The 20,900-nt window shown below is 33.3% G+C and overlaps 1 protein-coding gene across 1 annotated transcript; it reads left to right on the forward strand.

Annotated features, from left to right (window-relative positions):
* Positions 1 to 1,784: 1,784 nt before the first annotated feature.
* On the forward strand, positions 1,785 to 19,008 carry LOC100366827 (NACHT domain- and WD repeat-containing protein 1-like). Its single transcript, XM_085497092.1, has 17 exons — positions 1,785 to 1,939; positions 2,204 to 2,406; positions 4,119 to 4,470; positions 4,777 to 5,859; positions 8,946 to 9,144; positions 9,939 to 10,142; positions 10,280 to 10,391; positions 10,662 to 10,814; positions 11,370 to 11,515; positions 12,617 to 12,852; positions 13,422 to 13,547; positions 15,053 to 15,258; positions 15,657 to 15,903; positions 16,101 to 16,265; positions 16,825 to 17,703; positions 18,328 to 18,404; positions 18,700 to 19,008. Exons 1-17 carry the CDS (start codon positions 1,825 to 1,827, stop codon positions 18,946 to 18,948), a joined length of 4,752 nt encoding a protein of 1,583 aa, XP_085353218.1. The 5' UTR covers positions 1,785 to 1,824; the 3' UTR covers positions 18,949 to 19,008.
* Positions 19,009 to 20,900: the final 1,892 nt, after the last annotated feature.

Raw genomic sequence — 20,900 nt, forward strand, 5'->3', positions numbered from 1 at the left:
GAAGTACTGGTGGTACTTGGAAGGGTAATGCTGGAACTGTGTAGGCAAAATGAACACTTCACCCAAAGTCTGTTTACATTCAGTTTTAAGAATTGTTAAATTTATGATATCCAATCAAAAACTGGAGGGAGTAGTAGAAATTGGTTTTCTGCTATAGTTGAATTGACCAGTAAAGTTTTTCCATATTTTTTTTTCAACAAGACAATACAAAAGTACAAGTTACATTATTAAAAAAAAAAGATCATATAAAGATACAGAAAAGGTAAGAGGTGTGATAACATCTATTCAAAATATAAAATATATGGTTGCCATTTTTTAACAAATTTATCAAAGTATGGTTTACCTTTTCTTTTTGAAACAATTAATAATAACTGAAGAGCAAGTTTTTTTTTAAATACTGTAGAATACTTTATTTTCGCTTGGAATTTATTTTCGCTGAATGGATGATTCAGTGAAAATAAAATCCAGCGAATATACTTTTTTTCCTATATTTCACATTAAATTCATCAAAAATCAGTGAAAATAAGTTCCATACAAAACGCCAAAAAGCCCTTTCAGCGAAAATAAAGTATTCCACAGTATCTACATTTATAAATAAAATATTTGGCATGAAATACTAAATTATTCAAAAGTGGTTGATATTGAGAATATGTGCCTATTATTCCAAATAATATATCTTTAACATGCAATGTATGTTGTTCACCAAGATATTACTTCATTCCAAAAATTAGAAACAAAAAAAGTAATTGTTCGGTTTTCTCTGGAAATATTTCACAAAAGTTACATACTAAAGCATCAACTTTACCCGCATTATAAAGGAGAGAATTAATACAAACAACATTATTCAAGATTTTATATTGAAATTCACTGATTCTCATATTTTTCAGCACTTATCCTGGTAATAAGTAAAACGAATTCCAATCAGTATTTGAAATGCCATATTTTTCAGATAATTTATTTTTAACAGTGGAATGTGTGGCTTTTCTATTACCGGTAATCAAGTGCCAATATATATGGATCATCAAACGAATGGGTTCATAACTAATCTGTTGATTCAAGGCATTTAATTTCCTACTATTTATAAAGGGATTGCTGAAATTAAACCCATCCATCTGAGACAATTGACATGGTTATTTCCAATTGTTCCTCTATTCACAATAGTTTCAAAAGACTTTTACCGAAATAGTAAAAATATCCTTGACAAACCAAAACCCATTTTCAAAGTAATCTTTGAAAAATATCATTTCATTATTAAAGTTTTCCATATTAAGGGATGATCATTGGAAACTCTTGGAGGGGAGAAGAATTAGAAAAAATCCAGCAGGTTAATTAACAGAAAAAAATCTGCATCCATAAAAATGATTCCACATACCAGTAGTCTAAAAACATTACAGCAAATTTATCATGGAAACGAAAAACTAAGTGAAGAAAAACAAATTTGTACAGTTTGCATTTTTTGTCTTAGCTTTTCTTTTAGAAGGTCTATGGCTTTTCTTATAATTTAACATACTTCAAAACAGTGTATATAGAGACAATAGTGTCAACAAACTTGTGTATCTTTTTTACTGACATCATTTCTGAATATGTTTGAAGCACTGAATTGAGATTTGTCTTACCCTGAGTAAGACTATCAGTGATATCAATGATAACACAATCTTGTGTACTGGTATTATCAATAAATATTCAGGCAGAGAAATAAGGTAAAATCTTGTTTGACATGTTCATGAAAACCATGAACATACTAAGATTTTCATTTATCTTTTGGTCTATGTAGCTGTACCTTAACCTCTAACAAAACTGGTAAAGTAGTGATGTTCTCATATCATGGCAGCCCGGCGAGAGGATGACATTCGGAAACAGCTCCTTGAAGGCTGGATATTTGATCTTCCCCCAGAACCTTCTAATATTGTGCGAATCTATCTGAGTTCTACTTTTGAAGGTGGGTAAAATTTTACGTCAAAGTTTTTAAAGTTATATACCGGTACTACCAAAGCATGCAAAAGAGAATGGGAAAACCTATATAACCAAATGTATTACATACAACATTAGAGAAAAAAAAATTACACTGAAGTAAAATAATTTCTCCATTCCATGAAATGCTTAGTATCAACCAGATAGGAATGAGAACAGCCAGAGAATAGGTACTAGTAAATAAAAAAGTCAATGAAAGTTTTTGCTCAAAATTTTTCAAATTATTTTGCAGACTATGTAGCAGAGCGAAATATCCTTTTAGAAGATGCATATCCTGTACTGTTGCAGTGGTGTCAGAGACGCGGGTTGGATTTTCAAGTTGTTGATATGAGATGGGGCATACCCAGAGAGACAACTATAGATCATAATACTGTTGCAATTTGTCAACGAGAGATTCAAACTTGTCAACAAATGTCGGCTGGTCCTAACTTTGTGGTAAGTTTATTGTGACAATGCAGGTTTTAAAAAAAACGTATTTGCTTTATTAGTAGCGCATATGCTTATATAAATGTCAGGGATCTGTCTGAATCAGAGGCTCATAAAAGTGTTCCTGAGACACGATTTTTTGCCAATCTTACAGTGAATAGATGGTGCAATATTTTTGCATTGTTGTTGTGAAGGAAAAGTGTTTAAAGATGTACCGGCCATGATCAAAACTCATGATAGTTAAAATGCAAATTAAATCAACTGTCTTAGTAAATTTACGATAGAATGTTTAACCACAACTTGGTTTTTGAAAATAAAATGAAATTATGCACCAAATGTATCATGCGCAGCAGCTTTGGTCAGCAAGAATGCAATATCATGTTACATTATCAAAGATTATTACCTTAATTATTATTAAAATACATGTCTTTTTGGCTAGAGCACCTAAGTTATCAACTTTACTAACAAAACAATTTTAAATGTGTTCAGTGCTGACAACTAAATTCACAATGTATTGTCACTGTATAAATAAAGCAATATAGATTACTGTAAAATAATTTATTTTCGCTTGGCATTAATTTTTGCTTTTTTCGCTGAAGGAATGATTAAGTGAAAATAAAATTCAGCAAGTATACCATTTTTCCTATATTTTACGTTAAACTCGCCAAAAATCAGTGAAAATAAATTCCATACAAAAACCTAAAAAGTCTTTTAAGCGAAAATTAATTCCACCTAGAATAAAGTATTTTATAGTAACTTCATACCTATCATTGTGTTTGATTACACATCAAGTAAATTGCTGTGGCAATTCAATAAATATGATAACTATATTCTTAGTAAATTAATCAATAGTTTTGTGTTGCATATTATAAAGAGCATGCAGCAGTTTATTGTTGTTGAGGCTGTTGTTAGGCACCCTATACTATGACTACATGAAATGCAAACCCTATTTATGCTAATGTGCATGTTGTATTGTGTTACTTATCAGCACAGCAAAACAGGGTTTATTTTGGCCACGGGCTTGTTTTTATTGTTCAATATATAGCTTGAAGAATCATCCAAGACCTCTTTATTTCTACTATGTACTTTAATTCATTGTCACTCGAATTCAAAGTAAATGTTTCTCTACTTCTTGCTTATACACATAGCATGATTGCAAAAATGCCATTTAGAATATTAAACTGATTTTTTTCTAAAGTAATAATATATGTGCAAATTGAAACTTACAATATTGTGTATCCATGCCTTCTCAGTTTAGACTTGCTTGTACAGTAAAAGACCTCTGTGAACCAAACACCTCTATTACTTTTCCATTCCCTTTGGTGACTTCATTAGCTACTAGTAGATGCTAATATTGGATTAATTAATAGCCATAGCTTAGTGTACTACTTTAATAGCAAATACATGTATGGTAATTAATCTCACTACTTTTTCAGTCTCTTGCTCGGTTTAGACACGTACCAATTACTGCATTTAGCAATTAGTAAATTATGTATTCCAATTTGATGGTAATGTTTCACAATTTATAGAATCACATGATGACAGTAAATTATATTCATCTAATGTGAATACAATCATTTTGCAGCTCACTGTCAGATCCCGTGTTAGAAATGAAATTGAGTGTAAACTATTTTTATTTTTCATGCATTTCCAAAGATCTTGCAGTGAAGAAAAATCAGCTATTTGTATATATTTTCAAACTATTTGTATATTCTTTTCAGTGCTTGGTTGGGCAGCGGTACGGTTACAGACCACTTCCAACTGAGATTATTGAGCAAGAATTTGACAATCTTCAAAAATGTGTATATAAACATGATGATAAAAAACTGTTATCTGAGTGGTATAGGAAAGATAAAAATGCCATCCCTCCTAAGTACTTACTTCAACCAATCACAATCAAGTATGATCCTTACTGTGACAATGACCAGGGAAATCAAATTTTGAAAGAAAAAGATCACAATGCCTGGTTGGAAACAAGTAAAACATTGAAAAATATTCTCAAGAAAGCTGCCAGTCTTGCAATGGAGGAGGGAATCATCGACGAAGACACTAAACACAAGTATTATATGTCTGGTATGTTGGATGTTATTGTGTAAAATAATATAATAATATTTTAAACAAAATTAATTTTAATAGCAATATTGATAGTTTAAATGTTTTGTAATGGTTATATTGCAATATTGCTCGTTGAGTTTTCGTTCACAGTAACTGGGCTAGATGGATATTCTGAGCATGTGTAAATAATTTTGTTACTGCATCTTGATAAAAACAATAGGATATTATATATCAAGAAATAAAAACCTTAATTTGTTTGATGAAATGAAGAAAGGTACAACTGTCAAAAACTGCAGGTAATTATATTCCATCTTCTGTTTTCAGTTACAGAACTGGAAATTCGAGCGGCAACCAGTATTCCTGACATCAATCAGCATTGCATCTGCTTCATGAGAAAATTAGACAAAATCAAAGAAGACAGCGAGATGGCAGATCGTTATATGGATGTAGAGGAAAACCATAACAAGGATGAAGAATCTACTACATTACTGGAGAATGTAAAGAACCAGTATATTCCCTCACGATTTACAGGGACTAGACACTTTTATAATGTAGAATGGCAAGGTTCAGGTGTCAATATCAACAATGAAGAACACAAGAAATATTTGCAGCAATTTTGTGCAACATTTGTTAAGGATATTAAGATGATGATTCAGAAAGCAGTTATGTCGCCTTCTAGCAAAACCAGCATCTATAATGATCCTCTCTTGGGGGAACTCGCTCATCATGTTAAATTCTGTCAAGCTAAGTATAGCATGTTTTGTGGTAGACAAGATCTTTTAGACACGATCAATAATTACACTTCTACCACTAGCAATACGCCCTACCACAAGCCTCTGGTGATCTTTGGAGTTTCTGGCAGTGGCAAAACTTCTGTGATGTCCAAACTAGTAATGGATTCACGCAGTCAATTTGGAAACAACTGCGTGACTGTGTTTCGTTTTCTTGGTATCTCAACTGACAGCTCATCCATTATGCAGGTTTTGAGAAGTATATGCAAACAGATCTGTGAAGTATATTGCATTGACCTGCCATCTGATGTGATATGGAACAGTTACAATTACTTAATTGTCTATTTCCCCACCATCCTCCAGCATGCATCAGATGATCCACGTGGACGACCATTAGTTATAATGCTTGACTCGCTAGACCAACTATCTGAGAGTCATTCATCGTTCAGTTGCCATTGGCTACCAAAAACATGTCCTCCTAATGTTACTATTGTTGTCTCTGTTCTGCCGAATGTTAACAACATCTTGGAGCATTTAGTTCAAAGCATGCCAGATGATACCAATTACTTCCCTGTGAAATCCCTGGACGAAGAGTCAGGAAATGAGATATTTGAGACCTGGATGAGTAGAATCAGTAGAAAAGTCACTCGCAAACAAAAGCAATTCTTCAAGAAAGGTAAGGATTGTTACATTATTGTGTATTTGTTTTGGACCAATTCAAACCCTTCATGACTACCAAAACTTAAAAGAAACTACCAGCAAATAATTAGATCCATATTTAAACAAGCAGCCTCTCTGCTGAGATAGCTCTGCTGTTAGCGATGCACATTTCAATTAAAGAACAGAAGATATCATTAGAAAATGAACAATATGTATAGTATCAATGCAATGGGACTTGCTGTTTTCAACAAGAATTCAAAAATATAATTTTTCACCATAAATGACTGTGGTTTTTAACAAGAAGAAAATATCACTTTTTACCAAAAATATTCACCAAAATTAGAAAATTAAAGATATCATGAAATGAACAAATTTGAGAATGGTCCACATGTAGTACCTATATATGTAATATCAAAGCAATTGGACTTGTGGTTTTTAATGAGAAGTCGAAAATATCACTTTTTACCAAAAATGACAAAAATATTCATCAAAATTGGAGAATTGAAGGTATCATCATGAAATGAACAAATCTGAGAGAGGTCCACATGTAGTACCTATAAATGTAATATCAAAGCAATTGGACTTGTGGTTTTTAACGAGAAGTCGAAAATATCACTTTTTACCAAAAATGACAAAAATATTCATCAAAATTGGAGACTTGAAGATATCATCATACAAATGAACAAATTTGAAAGTGGTCCATATGTAGTACCTATATATGTAATATCAAAGCAATTGGACTTGTGGTTTTTAACAAGAAGTCGAAAATATCACTTTTTACCAAAATGACAAAAATATTCACCAAAATTAGAGAATTAAAGATATCATTACAAAATGAACAAATCTGAGAAAGGTCCTCATGTAGTACATTTTTTGTACCTATATATGTATTATCAAAGCACTTGGACTTGCGGTTTTTAACAAGAAGTTGAAAATATCACTTTTTACCAAAAATGACAAAAATATTCACCAAAATTAGAGAATTGAAGATAAGATCATGAAATGAACAAATCCGAGAGAGGTCTACCCAAGGTACATATACACCAAGTATCAAAGCATTCAGGCTTGTAGTTTTCAAGAAGAAGTCGAAAAAGTAAAACATTGACACGGACGTTGGACGCAGGACGATGGACGACAGACGACGGACAATCACTCATATGATAAGCTCCGCTCGACAAAGTCAACAGCGGAGCTAAAAAAAAATAAACAAGCAGCCTATCGGCTGAGATAGCTCCGCTGTTAGAAATGCACATTTCAATTAAAGAACTGAAGACATCATCAGAAAATGAACAATATGTATAGTATCAAGGCAATCGGACTTACAGTTTTTAACAAGAAGTCGAAAATATCACTTTCTACCAAAAATGACCAAAATATTCACCAAAATTAGAGAATTGAAGATATCATCACGAAATGAACAAATCTGAGAAAGGTCTACATGTAGTATCTATATATGTAATATCAAAGCAATTGAACTTTTGGTTTTTAACAAGAAGTCGAAAATATCACTTTTTACCAAAAATTACAAAAATATTCACGAAAATTAGAGAATTGAAGACATCATCACAAAATGAACAAATCTGAGAGAGGTCCACATGTAGTACCTATATATGTAATATCAAAGCAATCGGACTTGTGGTTTTTAACAAGAAGTCGAAAATATCACTTTTTACCAAAAATTACAAAAATATTCACCAAAATTAGAGAATTGAAGATATCATCACAAAATGAACAAATCTGAGAGAGGTCCACATGTAGTACCTATATATGTAGTATCAAAGCAATTGGACTTGCGGTTTTTAACAAGAAGTCGAAAATATCACTTTTTACCAAAAATGATAAAAATATTCACCAAAATTAGAGAATTAAAGATATCATTACAAAATGAACAATTCTGAGAGAGGTCCACATGTAGTACCTATATATGTAATATCAAAGCAATTGCACTTGCGGTTTTTAACAAGAAGTCGAAAATATCACTTTTTACCAAAAATGACAAAAATATTCACCAAAATTAGAGAATTAAAGATATCATTACAAAATGAACAAATCTGAGAGAGGTCCACATGTAGTACCTATATATGTAATATCAAAGCAATTGCACTTGCGGTTTTTAACAAGAAGTCGAAAATATCACTTTTTACCAAAAATGACAAAAATATTCACCAAAATTAGAGAATTAAAGATATCATTACAAAATGAACAATTCTGAGAGAGGTCCACATGTAGTACCTATATATGTAATATCAAAGCAATTGCACTTGCGGTTTTTAACAAGAAGTCGAAAATATCACTTTTTACCAAAAATGACAAAAATATTCACCAAAATTAGAGAATTAAAGATATCATTACAAAATGAACAAATCTGAGAGAGGTCCACATGTAGTACCTATATATGTAATATCAAAGCAATTGCACTTGCGGTTTTTAACAAGAAGTCGAAAATATCACTTTTTACCAAAAATGACAAAAATATTCACCAAAATTAGAGAATTGAAGATATCAACATGAAATGAACAAACCTAAGAGAGGTCTACCCAAGGTACATATACACCAAGTATCAAAGCATTCAGGCTTGTAGTTTTCAAGAAGAAGTGGAAAAAGTAAAACGTTGACACGGACGACGGACGACGACGACGACGACGGACGACGACGGACAATCACTCATATGATAAGCTCCGCTCGACAAAGTCGACAGCGGAGCTAAAAAGCTCAAACTGGATCTTATTTTTATCAAACTACCGGTAATAAGTAAATAGTGACAGATGCATTAATAACTGTTGTGACATTGTCATGATGACTTGGGATTCACAACAGATAACCGAATATCATAGAAAAGTAACTCAGTTGGGGCTGAAAAAATGTCTTCATCATCTGCACACGTCTGCATTAAATTTGTTTCACACATTGTATCACATTCTATGATAACGTTAGTTCTATTTTTAGTAAGATCTTGTAATCATGATATACACTATATACACTAGTTACTGTCTTCAAATACGCAATTGTAACAGTACTCTGTATTACACATTTCTTAAGTTTATTTATGCATGTACCATGCAATGTAAAATTAATGCTTATATTTGCGTTTTGTATATTCAGCTTTTTCTTTTTGTCGCCAACCATTGTTCCTCAAGTTGGCATTTGACCAAGCCTGCTGCTGGAAGTCCTACACTCCTGTTTCTGATTTGAATTTAGGCGACACTATAAGAAGTGCTATTGCTAAGTTATATGAAAGATTGGAGATAGAACATGGCCATTTGCTGGTGTCACATACACTAGCATACATAACAGGTGCCAGGTGAGAGTAGCGAGGTGTTATGAATTATAATCCATGATCTATTACAATCCGGGCTTTAACTTTACTTTTAAGCTAGAAATCAGCTGGTCTTGTCTTTTTATGAAAACTCTAGCTTGAAGCCTGCTTATACTATTATAGTTAAATGTTCAGTTACGCTTGATCCATACTATATATTCCTTTCTCCACAAATACAAGAGGGGGGGGGGGCAAGGGTTATTTTCATTCAACGTAATTGCAATATTTTTTTGTTTGTATAACGTGAATTAAAAAAATAAATTCCGTAATTCTGTAATCACAGGCTAGACGTACAACGTAATCAATCAAATATTTTTTTTGTACATTGTAAAAATTCATCATTTTTTTTGGTACGTACAAGAATTTACATCCAAATAAAAAAAGTCGTAAAGAATAATCCAGGGAAATTACATTTTCAAAACTGTAAAACGACTAGATGACACAATTCACTGTAAACTGTAAAAACGTCTTTTTTTCCTTGTAATTGTAAAAAGCCCTTTTTATTTCCCGTAAAACTGTACCAGCTACTCCCCTTGCCCCCCTCATACAAGACCTATAATTAACCTGTTAACAATTTTCTCAAGTTGGTTTTAAGTTTTGTATATTCTCTAGTGATCTCAGCAAACAATATAATTTGAATGTTATAGAACCCCATGAATATTTAGCCTTCAGTGTCCAGTTCTACTTTAATTGAATATTATGAAATTGTTAATTTTCTTAACTACAATACATGTACAGTACAAATCCTTTTTAAAAAGTTACAATTTTAAAAACTGCAGGCATGGTTTGACAGAAGCAGAGTTGGAAGATATTCTAAGCATAGATGATGAAGTATTGGATGATGTTTACCAACACTGGTCACCACCAAATCCACGTGTTGTACGTATTCCATCAATATTACTGGCAAGACTTAAATATGATTTACAGGAGTACCTTGTCAATAGGCATTCTGATGGAAAAACTGTAATGGTTCTCTACCACAGGTGTGCTAGTTTTCCATTTGATATCTTTTGAAATTCTGATGAATAATATTCTGTTCGTATTTAAAACAAGAATTTGGGTTGTATGAACTGTCAAGTGATTCATGTTTCCACCAATGCTTGCTTAATTGATTTGACAGACAATTCATTGAGACTGCTCGTAATAAATATTTGCATAGTGATGGGAAACAAGACAGACATCAAGTTATGGCAGAATTCTTCCTTGGAAAATGGAGCAATGGAACAAGAAAGGTACCGTAACTATTTTTTTTTTTTTTTTTTTTTTTTTTCTTTTCTTTTATTTTACTAACATTTTATTTTTATCTCTTATGTATTGTATGTTTTTATGTTCTTTACCATACAAAAACCCTCTGAAGGTTTTTAGTAGTGTAATAAAGTTATTATTATTATTATTATTATAATACTAGTATATCCACCGTATTTTTATCAAATATTACAGCAAGTCTTAGTACAAAATTATCACCAGTATATTCCCATGTCATTACTATTTACATCTTGTAGACAATTTACTTATCGCAGAGGAAAGAGACGTTAAATGCCGACAGGAAAGTGTCATCACAACCACTGAGATTTCACAGAGTCTATAATTTGAGGAAATTACAAGAGTTACCCTATCATCTCTTATATGCTGGTAATGATGATGAATTGATTGAGGTAATACATACATTCAATTTAAAAGCATACATGTTGTGAACTGAACAAGCCTATGAGTGGCTAGTGTATCACACTGAATAATATACTGTAAAATACTTTATTTTAGCTGGAATTAATTTTCGCTGAAAACCTTTTTCGAGTGTTTTGTAGGGAATTTATTTTCACTGATTTTTGGGGAGTTGAATGTCAAATAAATGGTATATTTGCTGGATTTTATTTTCACTGAATCATTACCTCAGCAAAAATTAATTCCAAGCGAAAATAAAGTATTTTACAGTACACATTGACACACCAAAAATACTTCAAATATTCTCTGTATTGCATCTCTTTACTTTAACACTGATTAGCGGCAAATTTATTTCTCCGTACAGTATGAATAATGTGATCAATATTTTAATCATTTCTAATTCAGCCATTAAATTTGCCATTGAATAATAATATTTCAGTAGTTAACTTTGTGTAATAGCTAGGATAAATAAAGTACTATGAAATGAAAATAGATTTGTGCTAAACAGAATAGTTATTATAATAGTTTAATGTTTTTACTATTTACAGCATACCATTGGAAATTTTGATTTTGTAAATGCCGTGGTTTGTGGTACTTCTGTCCAGAGTATGCTTGAACATTTAGATCTTATTGTGAAGAATAAAAATGGAAGTGAACTGTATGAAGAAGTTGATCTTATCAGAGGAGCTCTCAGGTCTGAAAATAATTCATTATGTTACATTTTTACACACTTTTTTGAATCTTCATACAATGTTTGATATCTTATTTCATATGGAACTCATAAAAAATAGGTCCAAATCAAAAATAAAAAAAAATTGAGAAAATTGTTTTGATGATGTAATGTATGCATTTTCATACAATTTGCATAATAAATGTGGTTATTCAACAAGTGTACACATACTTTGTGGAATATAACTAAATCAGTCTGTACAGAAAGCGTTTTTACACAAGACTTATCCGTTGATTCCATTGTTTTATTACCATTTGAACACACACTACGTAATGAATGGCATAAACAGATAGGCAATGTTAATGAGCATTTGCTGACCTTTTTGACCTCACTAATTAAGAAAATTACGTCACCTTAAATCTGAAATGTTGGCACATGATATTCTTTTATACTGTACATGATTTATGTATAATGTATGTAACATTATACATAAATCATGTACAGTATAAAAGATAATACTGTAGAATAATTTATTTCAGCTGAAATTTATTTTCACTCAAAAGACGTTTTAGGTGTTTTGTCAAACTGATTAAAATAAGATACTGGTTGGCTTAATTTTTTTTTTTATATATAATTACTATAATTATTATTTTTTGACGTTACAATTATTTTGCTGCAAGAATGGTTTTGTTCGTGAAAGCCAATCAGGATCTTATTTTAATCAGATTGACAAAACATCTAAAACGTCTTTTGAGTGAAAATAAATTTCAGCTGAAATAAATTATTTTGTATGGAATTTACTTACACTGATTTTTGATGAGTTGAATGTAAAATATAGGGAAAAAGGTATATTCGCTGGATTTTATTTTCACTGAATCATTCCTTCAGTGAAAATAGCGAAAAAATTAATTCCAAGAGATAGAAAATATTTCATTCTGTTTTATTTTAAGTATTTTACAGTATATGTGATGTATAAGATATACAAGAAATGAACATGATTAAATTTTTAAGGGGTGAAATAAGACAGTGGTTATGGTTGGACGTAACAAAGTTCCCGAAGTTGATTTAGAAATTTTTGCTACTATTTCACTAACACACTTGAAAAATTTCTGATTACATTCCCAGACTTGCTAAGTCCACACTAGAATTTACTGGAGGTAACAAGTATTCTAGATCTTTGGCAGTAGAGATGCTTGGACGTCTTCTCCATTTAAAAGACAAGTATCCACGATGTATTGGAAGACTGGTGCGTGGAGCTCAAAACTGGGCTGATAGATTAAAACACTCTATTCTGATTCCACAGCGTGGGTGTTTCCCATTGCCTGGTGGTCATCTGAGAACCACTCTAATTGGACATCAAGGTAAGACTACAAAATATGAATGTTTCTCATCGTCTGCATGGAGGTCCTCTGACAACTACCGGGTACACTGATTGGAAATCAAGGTAAGACCTTCATAACAGGGATGTTTCCCATCACCTGGAGGTCTTCTGAGCACTCTGATAGGAAATCAAGGTAAGACTTTCTCAACACATGAAGGTCCTTCGAGAACTAATCTGATATGAAATGAAATATAAGACTTCACAATCTATGGTTTCATCATTTGAGGTCCTCTGAGAGTAAGCTTGAGATGAATATAAAAATAGATTTTACAAAAATCTGAATCTAAAAAAAGAAACGCAACCTTGCAGCATGAGTGGCAGTGAGATGAATTGATGGCCCATGGTTTGAAATTGGGGACCCTGTAACGTTTTGCCAGAATAGCTCTATATAGTGCTTAACTGCTCAAAACTTATCACTCATGAATAAGTGGTTATGGTGATTTTTGTGCATGTTGCTTTTATTGATGATTGCCAAATAGTGCCATACATTCTTTCAATTGTAGTACCCCATACATTAATTTTAAGCGTGTCATGTATTTTTTTTTCTAGGTGAAATACTTGATATAGCAGTGAACCAGAGTCGAATGTTACTGGTAACAGCATCTTGTGATTGCACTCTCAAGATATGGGATTTAGAGACAGCAGAAGTTGTACACACACTCAATACACATTCAGGTATTGACCATGATTACTGTATGTTTTGTAAAAATTTCAAACATCAGTCCTTGTTAGTATCATAAAATCTGTATTATAAGCTGCATACCTAAAAGAAGACGCGCACTCACTTTTTTTCGAACAATTGAAAACCAAAAAAAAAGCTACTTCTCATATGTATAGATGCTCTATTAGAAACTGCATTCCCTCTGTTGCATTGTACCATAATAGAAGCCACAGCTTCTAATACAGATTTTACAGTAATTAGTAATGTTTTATCACTTTTTAGATTAAAAAATATCTTTTTATTGGTAACATTGCATAATTAAACTTCAGTTGTCATGCTGTGCTACCGTGTCATGTTTGATGTGGATCGCCTGTGACATATATAATTCATGTATACAAACATAACACTACATCTGGCACATTTTATTTTTCTGTAAATTCTAAGCTGTAGTTATGCATATTGTTTAAACCAATGATAAATCCAGCTACTATATGCTATGAACATGCAATTACAATATGAACTCATAGGCAAAAATGCATTTTTAATATAATTTTGCAATCATGACCATTTTCATTTTAAATGACTCATTATATGAAGCTATGAATATATGAACACCTGTTGACCAATATTGATGCATGGCTAAGAATAGATTATACATGTGCCAGTCAAGAGCATATGCAATGCTGATTACATTTGAGAAAAGAATGAAAAATTAGGATTTAATTTCAAAAATACAATAAATATGAGTTCTACCAGAGGTACATTACTTGGGGTTTGCAACGCACATAGTACTGTATGGTGACATCATGCCAAGATCCCATTCAAGTCTCATCTCGTAGATAGCGAGACTGTTGCTACTATCTTCTGACATGACATAGGCGGTTTATAATAAAACATGTATTACCACATTCATTGTGAAAAAATGGAATACATCGAAAATGTACAGAAAATATAGTTATCGTAATTCGCCATATCGTGAACAGCTATTTTGATCCACCTGGACATCCCAGTATCTTAGTTACCTTGGGCATGCGCATTCGCATTTTTCCGAGTTGGAGCGCTTATGCGAGAGTGAGATTGAAACGGGATCTTGGTATCGTGTCACCATAGTTGCAAACCCCAAGTAATGTACCTCTGGTTCTACTCATACTCCACCACTGTCACAATGTTATACACTCATTTTTTATGTACAATAGTATACTGTAAACTGCTTATAATCTGCTTTCGCAAAATTTTAAGATTTTGACTGACTCAAGAGATGAAAATTAATATTACGTCTTAGAATTGGAATATTATTTGTAGTGTTAAACAACCATGCTTAAAACAATGAAAGTCATTGATATGCTAATTATAGCTATTGTCACATAAATTGTGATATTTGCTTTTAGATATTGGTCACAATTGGTATGCACTTCAACCACCATACTCAGACATAATACTGATCTTGTTTTAAAAGACATGAAGTTTATGAAAGAAGTCTAGTTAATTGTTGCTATTTGGATTGTATATGTGTTCATAGAGGCAGTATACTGTGTTGCCATTAGTGGTGATGGTAAATGGTTGGTATCAGGTTCTAGCAATGACACATTAATTATATGGAATCTACTTACTGGTGAACTTGTACATAAACTACCAGAGAATCATCGTAATTATTACTTGTATGCTCCACTCACAACGACACACTACAGTTGTATGGTAGTGTCTGTGGATGCTGTTGCAATTTGTGTAAGTGTATAGTAACAACAAGAAAACCATACTTTTTTCATGGCTTATTGCTTTGCTTGAAAAAACACCATTTTATGACGCTTATTTGTACACATTATAGCTGATGACAATATAATGTAATTCAGTGAAAATAAAAAATATAATTACATATTATATTGAGCACTTTCACCTGGAATTTTTGACTACCTTGCTAATTACATACTCGTGTATATTATAACAGATATCTTCCTTTTCAAAGGTTTCTGATCACAGTTACCCTAATAATTCATATTATTTACACTAACTGTCTGCAAGACTAATAGACTGTCAATCATTAATTTACTGATGTAGTAGCATTTAATTTTAATTAAATAATCATCAATAATTATTAATATCAATTTTGTATTTGATCCATTCAGGTGTATGATATGGTAAATGGAAGGAGAATACACACACTGTCTGGGCATACAGAGGCTGTATCCCACTTGAAAATTACACCTGATGACTTGTCTATTGTTAGTACATCGGACGACTCTACTGTCAAGATATGGTGTGTGAATTCTGGACAGTTATTACATGATATACAAGAACACAATGACTATATATCATGTCTTGCTGTCTCACAGAAATACACAGTCAGTTGTGGTAGGGATAAATATACAGTAAGTGTCAGTCTCTCATAGCTTTGAATTGCACAGAGTGAAAACCACAGGGCAAAATCTCTGTTATTCGTGTTTTCAAGATTTCCACATTGCAGAGCACAAGTCAGAATTTATATTATGCATTTGTGATTGTTGTTTATTCATGTTCATCTATAGATGCTATGGTATCAGACCAGTCTATTATTGTTATATTCCAGAAAGTAATTGACACTACCAATGGTAAGATTGTTCATAGTCTACAACATGAGAAGTACCAAGTGACATCTGTATGTATAAGTCCTGATGAGAGTTATTTGACAACTGGATGTGGATATCATCTGTTAATATGGAACTTAGGGAATGGACAACTTTTACACAAATGTTCAGGTTTGTCCCATCACTTAATATATTTCTAAGTCTGGTTCGCAACTTCCATAATGATAGAATGAGGGTTATACAACCATGTTTGTAGTCCCAAACTATATGTCAGCATTCACACTTACAAATTGCACATAATAAAATTGTCAGGAGAGATAACAATGACATTTAATGTCAGACTGTCACCTGGCAAACAAATGTGAAATGCCCTGACCAATGTAAAATATTAGTGCCCCATATAACCTCTGTGATGTTTTTATAATGTATTTTGTTATCTGTATTTAATTGAAAGTTGATTGGCCTCATACCAGTCACAAATGCTTTGGAATTTGTTAATTTCAAGTGCATTGTGTTGCCTTTAATGTACTAGTATACAGTTGTGTGGTTGTCATACCAGCTGCGTACTTAGGCATAATATATATACATATTGCCCTGCATGAGTCTTGCTACCTGTCTAAACTTTTCCAAATCTGCCATTAAATAAATGAAATGTGTTTGTCTATGATTAGAATGTGTCACTAACACAGCTATTGCTATGATAACAAGTTATTACTTTTGGCACATGTAGGTCATGATAGTGTCATTGATTGTATATGTATCACAATGGATAATAAGTATATAGTAAGTGGAGCCAGGGATGGCATCATGGTTGTGTGGGAACTAGAGACTGGTCAGTTGGTACATACACTAGAAGGACAGCAAGCTATTATATCACATCTAGCATTGGTTGAGTATATGGTGGTATCAGCTTCTTTGAAATCACAATACATCAAATTATGGAATATCTCACCGGAACAAGCTAATGAAAAACATATGTATTCAGATAAATCCGGTATTGTTGCCTTGACAACCAATTGTCAGTATGTGGTGCATGTAGCCAATAATGGTACTGATGTAAAAGCTTGGGATGTGGGAGATGGAAAGGATGCAAACACACTCACTGGACACATAGACAATATTAGTTGCTTAGCAACAACAAGCGATGACCAGTATTGTGTAAGCGGCAGTCAAGACAAGACAGCTAGACTGTGGCATGTGAAAAGTGGAGAGTGCATGTACACGTTTCAAGGTCACCCAGCTGCAGTGAAGTATCTGAGCATCAATTACATGAATAGCCATTTTGTGTGTGCTTCAGCTGACAACACATTAACTCTGTGGGACATGACTGCAAAGACTCGAGACCACTCTACAGTGGCTATCAAACATATTACATGTATCGCTGTCACTAACAAAAACGTCATCTTCTATGGCACCAATTGTAGTATGATATGTGTGTATTATCCTAAGACAGCCAACACACAAACTCTGAAAGGTCATAAATCCTCCATACAGTGTGTGGTACTTAGTAATGACAGTCAGCTTATGGCATCCGTAGCCAAGGATATGTATATTATGATATGGAATGTAGAGAGAAGAAAAAAGCTTCATATGTTACACATGGTAAGCAGTTATATTACAATCTAACCTCAGACCACTATAAGGACAGACTGGAAATGGCTATTACATGTATATACCGGTATATTAGGTGTGAATCGGTAGGATTAGCAGAGAAATGTCTGCTTCGCCACTTCTTGCAGAGCTGCTATTGTTGTAAAAGTAATGACCAATGCGCACGCACATTTCACAAAAGGAAGAACAAAATCTTAATTTCAGTGTCAGGTTTAAAACATTCGGTCAAAATTAATTCTGAGAAACAAATCAGAGGTGGACATTAGATTAAATGAGTGTGTTACGTCTGTTTTTTCAGTGATCTGAGATCAACGACACAAGTTGTATATTAATGATTCGTTGTACACTAAATGGTGTATGTGTGCTCTTAATAAGCGGAATGCATCACTTTCCTTATTCATGATAGAGGGACTGCTTGTAATACATCAATCTGTCATTCCAATTTCTGTGTAAAATACAGCCCTACATAAATCAATGGCAGATGAATACAGATACAGTAATGCTTGATATAGCATTAAACCTGTCTCCTGTGGAATTCATTCCTCATCCAAAATGGTCATGTGGGAAATGTACAACCAATATTTAAATAATTTGTGATGAAATTTTCATTTTCAGAAAGGAGCTGAATTCAACAGAGATGTCAGACATTTAGCATTCTCGGACGATAACAGTTTTCTTGCAAGTGCTGCTACTGACAAGGTATTCTCAAGATTTTAAAATCTGGCATGTCGCAATTCGGTAGTTATTTTGAACTGGAAACAAAGTTTGAGTAAAATTAACAGTTGTACAAGAAATGTTTATGGTTATTTTCAGGATTGTAGCATTTAAACGAATTGTTTTTTCGCTTTTATTTCCACAATGATAAACTAGTGGAATCATTCTTCTCAACTATGGTGTATTAACTAGACTATGAAAATAAGTCCTGGTTATGCAGTTAGCATATATTTTTTTTGCATAGTATTGACATTTTTTAAACCGACCAATTTTTTGGCAGGCTATACACCTTTGGAAGACAGAAGATGGACGTCATATTACATCACAGTATGTTTATTCTAATGTGACAACCATGAAAATAAAGTACAATCACATCATTGGAGGAACATGTAACGGTCAACTTGTAATGCTGAATATTCACTACGTTCAACATGAAAGCGATGACATGTCAGAAGTTGATCTTTCTGAATTTGGAAGCAGTGTGTTCCGCGGATCTGGTCAGAGATCAGTTTGCTGCAGTATAATGTAGAACACAAATACATCGAACACTACAGAAAACTTAAATATTAAAACAAGTCATTGAAAATGACACAGTCCCCGTTCAATTTTTAAAAGTTCTCTTTGTGCTCGTCATATTGAAGCGGAGGGGTTGTCGCGAGCGTGTCCTTGAAACTTGAGTTCCAAGTGGCGTATACAATAGATTGTTTATTTGCATCAAAACAAGTGTTCCGTGTAGTGGTAATATGGTCAAAAATAAAAACAGTCGTTATTCGGCCATCTTTGATCTCATTCTGATTATGAAACACACTGATATGTATGATGTATGTGCCAAATACGAATGAAAATGATACATAAATTGTGGAAATATAGTAGTAAGGCCAAAAAGTCAGATGGCTGTCATTCGGCCATCTTTGACCAGATTTTAAACAAAATGTCATGGACATGCATCCTAACATGTATAAAGTACATGTATGTGCCAAATTTGAATGAAAACTGACAGAGCACGTCAAAGATACTGCCATTTTCAATCGAATCGCTAAACCGCTGCATGTGCATGTGTCCTACATAAAGTACTCGGCACATGCAAAGAATGAACGGAATTGGTCCACAGGATTCTGAAATATGACTCTGGACAGACTGATGCACGGTCGAACGGATAGACTCAGGAACTCATGGACGGTCGGGACATGTATCCTAACATGTATGATCTATGTACTAAATTTGATTGAAAACTGACAAAGCATGTCCAAAATACAACATTTTCAAAAAACAAGATGGCTGCCAGTCGGCCATTTTGAATCGAATCGCTAAACCACTGCATGTGCATATGTCCTACATAAGGTTCTAGGCACATGCAAAGAATGAACGGAATCGGTCCACAGGATTCTGAAATATGACTCTGGACAGACTGATGCACGGTCGAACGGATAGACTCAGGAACTCATGGACGGTCGGGACATGTATCCTAACATGTATGATCTATGTACTAAATTTGATTGAAAACTGACAAAGCATGTCCAAAATACAACTTTTTCAAAAAACAAGATGGCTGCCAGTCGGCCATCTTTGATCCAATTGTGAAATAAATCGTCATGGACATGTATCCTAACATGTTTAATCTATGTACCAAGTTTGAATGACAACTGACAAAGCATGTCCAAAATACAACATTTTCAAAAAACAAGATGGCTGCCAGTCGGCCATTTTGAATCGAATCGCTAAACCACTGCATGTGCATATGTCCTACATAAGGTTCTAGGCACATGCAAAGAATGAACGGAATCGGTCCACAGGATTCTGAAATATGACTCTGGACAGACTGATGCACGGTCGAACGGATAGACTCAGGAACTCATGGACGGTCAAGACATGTATCCTAACATGTATGATCTATGTACTAAATTTGATTGAAAACTGACAAAGCATGTCCAAAATACAACTTTTTCAAAAAACAAGATGGCTGCCAGTCGGCCATCTTTGATCCAATTGTGAAATAAATCGTCATGGACATGTATCCTAACATGTTTAATCTATGTACCAAGTTTGAATGACAACTGACAAAGCATGTCCAAAATACAACATTTTCAAAAAACAAGATGGCTGCCAGTCGGCCATTTTGAATCGAATCGCTAAACCACTGCATGTGCATATGTCCTACATAAGGTTCTAGGCACATGCAAAGAATGAACGGAATCGGTCCACAGGATTCTGAAATATGACTCTGGACAGACTGATGCACGGTCGAACGGATAGACTCAGGAACTCATGGATGGTCGGGACATGTATCCTAACATGTATGATCTATGTACTAAATTTGATTGAAAACTGACAAAGCATGTCCAAAATACAACATTTTCAAAAAACAAGATGGCTGCCAGTCGGCCATCTTTGATCCAATTGTGAAATAAATCGTCATGGACATGTATCCTAACATGTTTAATCTATGTACCAAGTTTGAATGAAAACTGACAAAGCGTGTCC

This window comes from Saccoglossus kowalevskii, chromosome 3 (genome assembly GCF_978046115.1).
Source record: "Saccoglossus kowalevskii chromosome 3, keSacKowa6.1, whole genome shotgun sequence".
Lineage (NCBI taxonomy): Eukaryota > Metazoa > Hemichordata > Enteropneusta > Harrimaniidae > Saccoglossus > Saccoglossus kowalevskii.

Coding starts and splice junctions, on each gene's coding strand:
- LOC100366827 (XM_085497092.1), top strand. CDS start 1,825: ATGGCAGCCCGGCGAGAGGATGACATTCGGAAACAGCTCCTTGAAGGC. Junction 10,392..10,661: donor GGAGCAATGGAACAAGAAAG/GTACCGTAACTA, acceptor TACATCTTGTAG/ACAATTTACTTATCGCAGAG. Junction 12,853..13,421: donor CACTCTAATTGGACATCAAG/GTAAGACTACAA, acceptor TTTTTTTTCTAG/GTGAAATACTTGATATAGCA.